Below are 12,421 nucleotides of genomic sequence, written 5' to 3'. Positions count from 1 at the left end.
TTTGAAATATCTACAAAGATCTCAGTCATATTCAAGGTATCTTCTTTCCTGTATGAAGCATATGCAAAAGATTATCTGCTGGTGTTGCACAAAGCATTGCATCAACCACTTCGTTTCTGTGCAGCGTAAGAATCTATGAGAAGAGTAAAGTGCATCCATCCAGGAAAAGACTGTCAGAACTTCATTTGTCTGTGATATTTGAGCTGGAATTGACGATTTGCGCTTTACGTTTCACAGCCACTTTGAGTTCTGTTTCAGGAAGGAGGCTATCCATTTAAAAACTAAGATATTTTTAATGGCACAGTGTACTTTAAAAATACATCTTGTACATGATTGTTCCAAGTGAATTTGATTGAGAACTCACATCACAGAATGCTACAGTGAGCATGAGTAAATGCATTTCTAAACTGAACAGTTAAAACACCGCGATGAGTGCATTGAAAATGAACTGGATCAAGGATGTAGGATTTCTCAGTTCATTGAATTTAACTTGGAAGCTTTTGTTTTACGCATTAATCCTTTGTGATTCTTAGCATCATGTGTTCTGCATTCTCTTCCTGTTCTGTTTATTTTAATCCTTTCAGAGCTGATGGGAGTTCAGAAATTTAGTTTACATTCCTCTTGATATTATTTTACTCTTTTGTAGCCATCTGACTCTTCTCATATCACAAATGATGATGAAAGATTTCTTCAGAATCTAATAATGGAAGAGAGGGATAAAGAGAGTTTCACAGCAGTTATCATTACAGGTGTTCAACCAGATCATATGCAATACCTGAAAAACTACTTTCATCTTTGGACAAGGCAGCTGGCGTAAGTTGGTGTTTTACATTTGCTTTAAGCGCTGGAATAGGCTCCTCAGGGAGGTGGTTGAGTCACCATCCCTGGACGTGTTTAAAAACCATTTGGATGTGGTGCTCAGGGACATGATTCAGCAGAGGGTTGTTAGTTAGGGTAGTATGGTTAGGTTGTGGTTGGACTTGATCTTAAGGTCTTTTCCAACCTCAGTGATTCTATGATTCGGTGTTTTAAAATAAAGCTACTAACAAAATCAGAGTTATTTTTTGTATTTAATCATTTCATTATTCATGCTAAGACTGTTGATGGATGTTTTGTCGATGCCCCAATAAGTCTTAGCTGTTTCTTTCTGAAACTACCACAACTGAGAAAGTCTTCAATCCAAACAGATACTTATAAGCATCGGTACCAGTGTGACTTGATAAATTTTATAAATGATCTATCTAGCTATTAGTCTATTTGGTGCAATTGTTACATTATTAATGTAATTGTTAGTTGTCTTGTTGTGAATAACTTTATAGCTGTCAGAATAACAACTTAATCTCATAACCTTACTATCTGACCTCCCCCAAAACTGTGATGTTTCAAGGCCATGAGAGCACCTTTTAAGTTGTGGAAGGTGCACAGTGAAACTGCAAAGCAGTGTGGGCTCAGCAGTCTGCTCTGAATTCCTGAGCAATGAGAGCATAAGGAGCTTTGGTCTGAGAACCAAGATCTTTTCTTGGGATGCAATTAGTGGGGTGGATGTCAGAAGCAAGGAGATCGTAACACTTGCAGGTGCATTTATTTTCCCTGATGCATTCAGTCTGTACCAAGTATACTTGTTGTTCATTGAGTTGACTTGTAACAACCGAATGAGGCAATAATAAAAAAAGAAGCAGCTTATTTTAATCTATAACATTTGATTTTTCTTATTTCAATATCTTTTTTTACATATATTTTTCATTGAAAATGTATTTCAGACATATCTATCACTATTATGTCCATGGACCAAAGGGAAATGAAACTAATGCTGTCACAAAAGGTGTAAAGCCTTTCAACAACATTGACATTGAGGTAAGAAATGAAAAATTCTTCTCTGTTGCTAACTTATTAAATATTGTGCCTGTTCCTCTTTATTTTGAACTATAGCAGTCTTTCAAGATATATGCACAGTATAATTTTTTAGAAGTAGTGCTATTTATCATTGCAGTGCAGGAACTAGTTTATTTTGCTAATGTAGTTAACACAGATGTCAGAAATTCTGATTGTTGTGGGTATTTGGTTTAAGGAAAATTTACTTGCTCTGTTTTTTCTCTAGATTTCTATGTTTGAAAAAGGAAAAGTACCAAAAATTGTCAATCTTAGAGAGATAAAAGATGATATGCAGACACTGTATATAAATACTGCAGCAGATAGTTTTGAGTTTAAAGCTCTTGTTGATGGAGATGGTATAGTGGAAGGAATAATCAGATACCATCCTTTCCTGTATGATAAAGAAACATTTCCAGACGACCCATGTTTTCCATCAAGTGAGTATAATGCTTATCAATGGCAGTCATCTGTTATAGACAATCCTACTACTCTTGAGTGTTTTCATGAAAGAGAAACATTTCAATTGAAGTGTCAGTTCTGTGACAGAACAGAAAACTTTCTCTCGTATCATTGGCTGTTATGGTAACTCGTACATGTAAATTTGATCTTCCACACAGCTCCCTCTGCTGTTAAATTACAAACACTTAAAAATGAAATCTGATTGAAACATTTCCACTTTCCTAACTATTAGATCGTTGCTATGGGTGCACTGATTCAGGACATACTAGTATCAGAATATGGCAGTGAACGACATATAAAATAAGTCCTAAATTGAACATTTGTTTTGTCCCGTCTTGATTTCAGATACTAAGGTTAAAAAAAAATTTTAAAAATCACCACCGTGTGAAATTGTTTTAACAAAATAAATTATGAGTTTAATAGGGATGAGATTTTACAATACTAGAAGAACAAGACTTCACATTAAGTGGTGGAAAAGTATTACTTATTCAAATTATACTTGAAAATTGGAACTATTCAATCCCTCTTTAAAATTTTCCTCACACGTTCTATTTGTTATTTCTTAAAGAAAAATCTGGCATCCAACTTGGCATCATGTACTTCTGTGTGCCTGATGTAAAAACCATAGATAATCCTTAACTGCTGTGTTGTTTGATATTATAATGTTTTTTTAAGGATGTTATTCATGTACGCTCTTTTAAATCAAGGATTAAACGATGATGATGATGACGAAGACTGCATAGTAATAGAAAAGGGTGCCAGAGGAAAAAGGCCTATTTTTGAATGTTTTTGGAATGGAAGATTAATTCCTTACACAACTGTGGAAGAGTAAGTGGTGGTGTTTCTTCAGTGTAGACCAGTCTTTTTCTACAATGTAAACGCCTTTATTTGCCTAGAAAAGGATTTTAATGTCTGTCTTCTTTCTTTTTAAGCTTTGACTGGTGTGCTCCTCCAAAGAAGAGAGGACTGGCACCAGTTGAATGCTATAACAGGATTTCTGGTACATTGTTTACCAATGATAAGTTTCAGGTCAGCACAAACAAGCTCACTTTCATGGATCTAGAGCTGAAATTAAAAGACAAGAATACTCTGTTTACAAGAATTTTCAATGGACAGGTGATTATTCGAATCTATTTTATATTGCTTCCTGGTATGTGTTGTGGTTACTGGTTCATGTCACTGATTATTTTTCTGTTTCTGAAGAACTTTAACCTTGGAGACTCCTGCAGAACTTTGTGGCAGATGCTTCTCTCAGTTTTAGTGGGTAGCAAGGCTGACTCTTAAGTTTGAAAAGATAAGATTTAGTCTTTTATTTCTTTAACACTGGTGTTATTTACTTACTGTATAATAGTTTGCATGGAAAGACTGTCATAGAAAACATATAAGCACTAAGGAAACACCTTCTCTGTTTTGAAGGGTAGCTGCCCAGAAGTATTGTAGCATTTACAAGCTGAAGAATCTAGTTTTTTGAGTACAGTATCATTGTACTCCTCAAATTCTTCATACTTTGGAGTTTATCAGATTTAAATATAAAAATACATTAATAATATATATCTATTTTATAATCTGTTTTCAGGAGCAGCGAATGAAAATTGACAGAGAATTTGCTTTGTGGCTCAAAGATTGTCATGAGAAATATGATAAACAGATAAAATTCACAGTCTTTAAAGGAATAACTACGCGTACTGACTTGCCATCCAAAAGAATGCAGAGCCCTTGGACAGTGTATTCCTCAATAGAGTGGGATGGAAAAATATTCAGAACTGGGCAGCTGGTAAGTTATTTGCTCACTGATGTGATTTATTTTTTTTTCTTTCTTTCTTTTTTTTTTTCTTCAAAAGGCAAATACGATGTGCTTGATGCAGAATAAATGTATTGAATGTAGTTGTTGTCTTCTCTTTGCAGGTGAAAACCATTAAGACTCTTCCAATATTCTATGGAAGTATTGAGAAATTTTTTTTGTATGGAGACCATGATGGGGATATATTTGCCACTGGTGGAGAGGTTCAAATTGCTTTGGTAAGACAACAATGTAAAGGATTATCATGTCTTGTATACTTTTGGAATTTGTAGACTTAATCGTAGATCAGACTTCCTTATAAGTTGTTTTTTCCAAAAACTGTTGAAAATTCTAAATTTTAGCACAGTGCTCAGTGGATTCACCAAGAAGTATTTGATAGCATTTTGTATTATGTTTATGTCTACCTTTCTGGTTCCTTGATGGAGAAAGTTTTCTCTCTAACATGTTTTAATCTGTCTATTTATAACTAGATGTAATGTTTTTTTTTCCCAGGAACCTCAGGCATTGTATGCTGAAATGAAAACTATTCCTATCTCAAAACTAGACAGAACAGTGTCTGAAAAAGCTGTTAAAAAATATATAGAGGACGAAATGGCAAGGTAAGGTTTGAACTGTGTTGGCTTACTTGTGCAGCTCATACAAAGAGTTTTAGGATTATTTCAAGCATCACAAAAATACGGTTAGGTTTATTCTGAGTGAAAGGACAGTTTCAAACTTATTTTTCCCAAACAGCACTTATGTATATTCTGTTCTTTCTGTCTTTCACTAGACTTCCAGACAAACTGTCAGTAACTTGGCCTGAAGGAGATGAGTTATTGCCAAATGAAACAAGGTTGGCTGGTACACCAATAGGTATAGTCATTTTCCTTTTTGAATACTAAAAATATCAGTTGAACGTGATACCATTAATCTCTGTTAAAATCAAGCATTCAGAAAATTCCAGGCAGTTATGAGGAGCAAACTTTAAAAATCCTTCTTTTGTTCATTTAAAAATATAGGGGCATTAAGAATAGAAATTCTGAACAAAAAAGGAGAAGCAATGCAAAAGCTTCCAGGTACAAGCCATGGAGGTTCAAAGAAACTTCTTGTTGAACTCAAAGTCATTTTACATTGTAAGTACTTGACCCTATTTTAATTAGCTTTTATTGTTTGAAAGTGCATGAAGTGTTTTGCTTGTATATATAGACATAATACATGTTAGAGTTTGGTAGACAAACACAGCTTTTAATTTGAAGGACGGTATCCCATCAGAGATTCATGTAGAAATCCAAAGCCATGTTTCACAAAATTCCCACAGCCTCAGAGCTAAGTATTTAATGTCTGAGTGTTGCAAAAAAGCAGAGACCAGGCTTGTTAAGTACATAACAATGTTAACTTGAAAGTCACTTTCAAATTTTAAGTATAAAAAGCTTGGAGTAGTTTCCTCTTTCAGAACAAATCAGAATATAGCACCCCTGCCTTAAAAGCTCAGGTCTTCTCACTAGCTCTCTTTAAAGAACCCGTCATTGTTGTCATCTTTTGTGTATCAATATGCACAGAACATTATGCTTCTTCACAATAGAAGTGGAGAAATTTATCTCTGAATATGAATTTATGTTTCTTAGATTCAATAGTGACATGTTTTTACATGATGGAGAAGTATGTGTAATCTGCAAATATATATAGCTAATTGTTTGTTTTTCAGCACCTGCAGGGAATAAAGAAATAATTTCTCATATAAGTCAGCATGGAGGCAAATGGCCATACTGGTTTAAAAAAATGGGTGAGTTAATATTTGCAGTATTTTCAGCTTATTTGTAATTCTCCTTTTTTTTCTTTATAAATTTATTCTTGTTTTCCTTTAGAGAATCTTCAGAAACTTGGGAACTACACTTTGAAGCTACAGGTTGTCTTAAATGAAAGTAACGCAGACACTTACGCAGGAAGGCCTCTGCCATCTAAAACATTTAAATTTACTATTGTAGGTAAGAATTTCAGCCATACCAGTTTTCTTTTATTTTTTTGTGTTTGTTTGGTTTCTTATGTATCCAAGATTTATGTTAGTTGAGAGAGCAGTAATTGCTTTAAGGTTCTACCTTCTCTCCAGAATTTAAAAAATATATATGTGAAGGAGTATACTACCTGTAAATAATATTTCAAAGGATTTAAAACAATTTACTTTAGATTTGTCTAATTCATCTGAAGCAGTACCTTCAGTTATGTTCTTGTTAAATTTAATTTGCAAAAAATACATTAGCTTTTTATTATACATCCCTGGTTTAATCTTGTCATGAAGACCTATTCTGTTTTGTGTGTGCGCGTGTGTGTGTGTGTGTATGCATATATATACACACAGTGCTTGCATACAGTAATCAAAGCATCAGCAATATACATACATGAGAAGGACAGATCCTGCCATGGCTTGGGCTCTCTAATTTGAAAGGAGAAGTTTTCCTCGACTATTTTGCCATACAGCAATTTTGTTTTCTTTTCCTGAGGTGGCGAAAACCAATCTGAATTTAAACTTAGAAAAAAAATGGAGAGGCAGAGAGTTAACAGTATCCCTGTGCAGGACTGTTAAACAGGATTGATGAGCAAAGGGCCTGGAGTGCTATGGCAAGAATGGGATCACAAGGTCAACAAAATCAAGCTTAAGCAGTCTGTGACCTCCCTCATTTTTATCTAAGCTCCTATGGAGTTCATTAGTGGAAAGATCCCCAAATGCTTTCTGGTAAATCAGCATCCTGAGGTGCCAAGAAAAAGAAAAAACTCTCTAAATGAATACAGAACCTTCTTTTGTCTCTGTTTATTAAAACAAAAGGCAAATCTTAAAAGGTTTCAGAACTGCATTCTGTATTTTAAAGAATACTTTCAGTGGTACTGTGGCCTCCCACAGCACAGCTGCCTGCAGTTAATGGTATCTTCACTTGTCATTAAGATGACTTAGCCTTTTTCTTATCTTCAGTCTTGAAAAGTGAATATTTGAAGTCAGTATTTTTGGCCATGTTTTCTGTGTATGAAAATTCTGACAATTCAGGCCAGAAGAATTAAAATGTGAATGGAAATCAGCAGCTCTTTGAAAGTATTTTATTTAACAATAGGGTGTTTTTCACTATTTACATTTCTTCCTGGTAAGCTTAAAAGCCAAAAGTAGTCAAAAATGCTCTTAAAACTGAACTTCCTAAGTTAGTCTATGGGTTTTGCTTTCTTAATTCAGCATGGGGTTTTTTTTGCTAATTAATCATGTTGGCCATACAGAAGTTATTTTACTGTTTTTTTGTCAAAGCATTTTAATGGTTTAATCATAGGATTCTAAATTTTATTGAAATGTTGAAGTCTCTGTTATTATTAGCATTCAAGTAGCTTTGGCCAATACAAGGTAACATTTTTTCCCTTCCCTTGTAATTTTTTTTCATATCTGATGCAAAAGAAGTTTATCTGTAGATAGTGAAAGTAGTTATTTATTTGGCAGGATATTTATCAGCAATCTAGCACTGCACTGTATTGCTTCTTTTTTCAGAGGCCAAGAATGTTTGATCCCACAAAACATTAGTGATTCACAGGTTCCCTTTTGTGCTGCTGTGTGCAAATGATGTCAAAAACTTCAAAACGAAATGTGCGTTTTTTGTCTTAGCTTGGAGTGCTTAATCATAGGAAGTATCACAGGGCCGTATTTCACAGAAAAGATGCTCAGGATTCTTCTTCAAATAATACTTAGTTACTACCTTTATCTCTAAAATGTGGTGTAGCTGTAGAACAAAAATGTGTTTTGCATAAATGAGTTTAACAATTAAAGGAATATTATAAGCAGAAATTTTATTTACAACAATAATTCTGAACAGCTTATTTACTTTGAGGCTGAAAGGCACCTGTTTTAACTGAAGCTTTAATTAAGAAAAAGCCAATGAACGTACATAATTACTTCTAAAAATGTATTAATATTTTCTCTTAGAGGGCAAAGCAGAGAAATTTTCAGTGGGTCTTTTGGAGCTTCCTTTTCGGGTTGGAGTACCTTTTAATATTCCTTTGGAATTTCAGGATGAGTTTGGTCACGCAACACGGTTGACAAATGACATTAAACCAATTCTTGAAGCTAGGTAATTCATCTGTCTCATCATCCTTTTTTGGTGGTTGGGGTTTGGAATTTTTTTAGGGGTGGGGGATGTTTTATGTTTTTGTTGTACTTCTCGTAACAATGTATTCTTTGTGTTTTGTCTGAGTGGTGTATACTTTAAACATGAGTTGACTGTTATTTTTGTTGTTATTTCCATAGGAATATCTGAAAGTATCTAGTATATATCTTAGTGGGAAATCTTACTGAAGAATTAAAACACTATTCATTTTTAAATTGGTTCTTCTTTTTTCTGTGGTTTTGTTTGTTTGGTTTTTTGTTTGTTTGTTTGTTTTGTCGTTGTTTCTTTTTTTTTTTAGTGGATTGACTTTGCAATATGAAGAGTTAACTGCAGGAGCAAACTGCATCATTAAGGGTGTCACTGCTAAAGGCTGTGTAAATAGTTGCCAGGGCAAGGTATGCTAATTAATTTAAACTTGAAGTATTCTTTTTAAGAAACAAGTGGCAATTGCTCTTTCTTGGGATATTTTCTCATGATTTCATATTGCTCTATCCACAGCTTCGCTCTATTAGTTGATTGCACTGCCCTGAGGGGTGGGCAGTCACACAGCATTTGTGGTAAAGTGTACGCAGAATACAAATTCAGCTGTCTTAGTTCAAATTTATGCTGAAATTGATTTAAACTAATGTTGTGAGGCATCAGCCTAAGCCTCTTTCTGCTTCTCTTCCTTGGCAGGCCAAAAAATTTGCCCAATTACTTTCTTTCAAGCGATGAGCTGTTAATGTTACATATTATATCTAGGCAAATGGAAGACATAGGCCAGGTTCATGAAACTAAAACTGTGCAGGAACTGTATTTCTGAACTTGAAAGAATGATGCTTCACGAGTTGCAACAACATGTTCTCAAAATTATAAAATATGAAAATCTTTTATTTGCAATTCAATTAGTTTTAATGCTTGCAAGACTGTTGATTAGACTGCTTCATTTTCTGTCTGTCTTATGAATTAATGGGTTTTAGGGATGGAATTTTGCAGCAACAGTGGTATTTCTAATGATCTTATTCAGAGATGAGATGGATACCAAATCTGGTGCCTTTCTACTTGCGATCAGCTAAGGAATTCCTTGCACAGAGCTTGCAGAACTTTCATTTAAACTTTTGTTACGTTTTGTTTTTGTCTACAGTAAAACAAGCCTCTGAACAGAAAACCATAATGTATGATAGCTTCAGGACCTTGTAATTTACCTTGCAAATCCTGTATTTAACCTCTTCGGGAGTAATAACATGACAAAACAAATTCTAGTGCAGTGGAAAAATCTTTATTTATGTAGCAGTGAAAAAAAAAAATTGTTTAGACCTCTGAAATTCATATATATGTGGATTAACATCACTTTAAGAAGCAATTTATGATTGATTTTGTTTGTGGCTAATACTAAAAATATTCTTTTCATTAGAACTTTAATCTGAAGGTTACTCTTCCTGGATTGAAAGAAGACACGCAAATTTTTAAAATAAGATTGCAGCCTGGTAAGAATCTTTTGTATGTTTGGTGAATTTCTGTTGAACTTTGTTCAGATACTATTAATAAAATGTTTCTTCTCATAAGGAGTTAAGTACTTACACTGAAGCATTCAGTGAGAATTTTTTAACTCATTCAGGTGGTGGCTGAAACTAAATAAAGCTAAGGGACATGTTAATCTTGGCAGGAATAACTTGCAGCCCAGTCTTGTCCACTGTTCTGGTAGCTGGAATTTACCTGCTTGAGATAAACTTTTTGTATATATTTTTATAATCTAGCCCTGCTGAATGAATAAAATTATATTTTTATCTTCGCAATCTTCTTCATTAAGTCCCTGAACTTGTGCTAACCTGCACTAACTTTCTCTCACTGTAGAAGTCATGCTGTGAATTAGTAAATTCTCATGCACTTTCTTATCCCAACAAAGCAAGGGGTTTCTTTTGCAGTTGGGATTTAGTTTGAGATCTTTTGTGTTTACGCATTGACTTTATTGTAACACAGGAGATGAATATAGAGCTCTGTAGGTCCACCACTCTTACCAGATTTATTGTTCTTTGGATGTCTTTGGTACTGAGGATTTCCTTACATGATTATAGTTCTCCATTTTGAAATCATCATCTTGTGTCTGATGATTTTTTTTTGCTGTTTTTGCTTTTTAATTCAAGAGATATGGTAGTTCAAAGGTTAATTTTTATCCTCTCTATTTAGCTGTCTTCAGGCTTTCCCTTCTCATTTTGTCAAGAATATGTGTATTTCAAGCTTTGTTAGACCAACAAGGCACAATTGATTCTATTTTTCATTGCTATTTGGTCGGTTAAATCTTCATGTAGGAGCAGTCACTTTGAGCAAACTGTCTTGAGACAGATTGTATTGCTGTGAATTGCTTAATTGTTCACCTTAGGCTGAAGGCCCTCCCAACTTGGTGTTGTCTGCAGACTTAGTGAGGGTGCACTCAGTCCCCTCGTTGAGATCATTAATAAAGATGTTAAATAGAAGTGACTCCAGTAGTGAGCACTGGAGGAGTAGCTTCACTTTTGTATTGAAGTAATACCATAAAAATCTGCTATTCTTTTCTCTAGATGCAAGTTGTAGCTCTGATGGCTTTGGTAATGAAACTGCTGCGTGTTATGATTGTTCGCGTAGCTCAACATGAATTATCTTTGTTTTTCACATGTCAGGAGAAAGCTTCATGTTCTTTTTAAGAATGTGGTTTGGAATAGTACATAGAATGTACTGCACTGTCTGTTTATACCTTGCATGTGTGGAAGCTTATGTTTTCCCAAAGAATAGCAGGTGATATACATTAATGGACAGACAGTGTCAAGAAACTTCTTGACACTTGAAACTTCTTGACTGGTTGTTATGGTTTTGCAATTTGGTTGGTGTTGGTATTCCACATCAGAACACCATGCCTCATAATGGGAGTAAAGGGGACAAGTTTTTTTTTCTGTGAACTGCCTCAAATGTTCATGTGGGGAGGGGCACCGGAAGGGAAGTGAGGAAGGGGACGGGGTTGCTGGCCCGGCTCCCTGCGAGGAGACAACGTGGTCAGAGCTTCCTGCCTTCCACAGCTCCATCGGTGAGATTGGGGACTTGGTATTCTCTTTGTTGAAACTCTCTTGTTGTTGTTTAGCATTATTGGGTTATTAAACTGCCGTTCGTTCTCAGATCACCTTTTTTCTCCCTCATTTTTTGTTAGACCTAATCGCAATCTCCCTTCCCCTCTTCCGAAACGCACGTGGCCGGGCCGGGCCACTACCGTGCCGTGAGAGAAAAAGGGGGGGGAGCTTTTGTTCCTGCTGCCCCGGGTTTGTGCCCACTGTCCCGGAGTGAGCTCTAGAGAGAACTCCGTGTCACTGGTACATCTGAGTTAGGCTGAAGTGTTTGTTACCATAGGTATCTTGGTTTCTTGGATTTAAAATGCTATTCAAGATAGAAAAAATTGAGTCTAGTGGGTTATCTAAAACATAACCACTGTTCTACAATTGTTCTTTTTACAGGCCCTCCACATCAGTTGAAAGTAAAACCAGATTCAGAAATTCTTAAGATTGAAAATGGTACAGCTTTCCCCTTTCAGGTCGAAGTATTGGATGAATCAGGCAATATAACAGCACAGCCAAAACTGATAGTTCATTGCAAGGTAAATTGCATTTTATAATATTTCATAAAGATTTGATACTTTAAAAGGACTAGGAAAAGAGCCTATTTTTAACCATGACACTTAGGTGTTTTGTGTTTTTTCTTTTTAGAAAAATTATCAACTTTTTCAACTAAGTGGAACTTATTGCCTTAATGGATAAAGAGGCTATTGTGTATGTGTGAATTATAAAGGAGTGGTATAGATAGTAAATTATTCTTTTATTCCTTTATCTCACACATCTTTTATCACCTGGAAAAAAAAAATAACACTTTCTTTTTTAAATAAATTTTTGGGATTTTATGAAATAAAAAAAATACATCTGTAAATAATCATATCTGGCAACTGGAGTTGCACAAATAATCATTTCTGGAATAATCCTTCTAGTTCTGCAGAAGAAACTTGAAGTTTAATTGTATGTTTTAAATAGTTTTCAGGTGCTCCAAACCTACCTGTATATTCTGTGGACTGCAGTAATGCTGGAACAAACATTTTAACTGGTCCAGTCATACATGTACAGAATATAAAGAAAGACCAGATGCTCAAAGCAAGGATTGAAATACCTGTAAGTATTGATTGGGA

General features: G+C 34.9%; 1 protein-coding gene across 2 annotated transcripts in view; it reads left to right on the top strand.

The window, feature by feature from the left end:
- The window catches only part of SMCHD1 (structural maintenance of chromosomes flexible hinge domain containing 1), a 62,124-nt gene that overhangs the window by 19,076 nt on the left and 30,627 nt on the right, over positions 1-12,421 (top strand). For both annotated transcript variants that reach the window (XM_015855331.2, XM_015855333.2), the window contains exons 8-24: positions 647-813; positions 1,761-1,854; positions 2,099-2,309; positions 3,039-3,159; positions 3,264-3,447; positions 3,908-4,105; positions 4,237-4,350; positions 4,625-4,731; positions 4,902-4,984; positions 5,131-5,244; positions 5,817-5,894; positions 5,977-6,096; positions 8,064-8,208; positions 8,543-8,639; positions 9,638-9,710; positions 11,703-11,842; positions 12,270-12,404. In XM_015855331.2, coding sequence (XP_015710817.2) covers positions 647-813; positions 1,761-1,854; positions 2,099-2,309; positions 3,039-3,159; positions 3,264-3,447; positions 3,908-4,105; positions 4,237-4,350; positions 4,625-4,731; positions 4,902-4,984; positions 5,131-5,244; positions 5,817-5,894; positions 5,977-6,096; positions 8,064-8,208; positions 8,543-8,639; positions 9,638-9,710; positions 11,703-11,842; positions 12,270-12,404 — 2,181 coding nt within the window. The remainder of the gene's footprint in view (positions 1-646; positions 814-1,760; positions 1,855-2,098; positions 2,310-3,038; positions 3,160-3,263; positions 3,448-3,907; positions 4,106-4,236; positions 4,351-4,624; positions 4,732-4,901; positions 4,985-5,130; positions 5,245-5,816; positions 5,895-5,976; positions 6,097-8,063; positions 8,209-8,542; positions 8,640-9,637; positions 9,711-11,702; positions 11,843-12,269; positions 12,405-12,421) is intronic.

This window comes from Coturnix japonica, chromosome 2, assembly GCF_001577835.2.
Source record: "Coturnix japonica isolate 7356 chromosome 2, Coturnix japonica 2.1, whole genome shotgun sequence".
Lineage (NCBI taxonomy): Eukaryota > Metazoa > Chordata > Aves > Galliformes > Phasianidae > Coturnix > Coturnix japonica.
The sequence above is the reverse complement of the archived record's forward strand: the minus strand, read 5'-3'. Positions and strand labels throughout refer to the sequence as shown.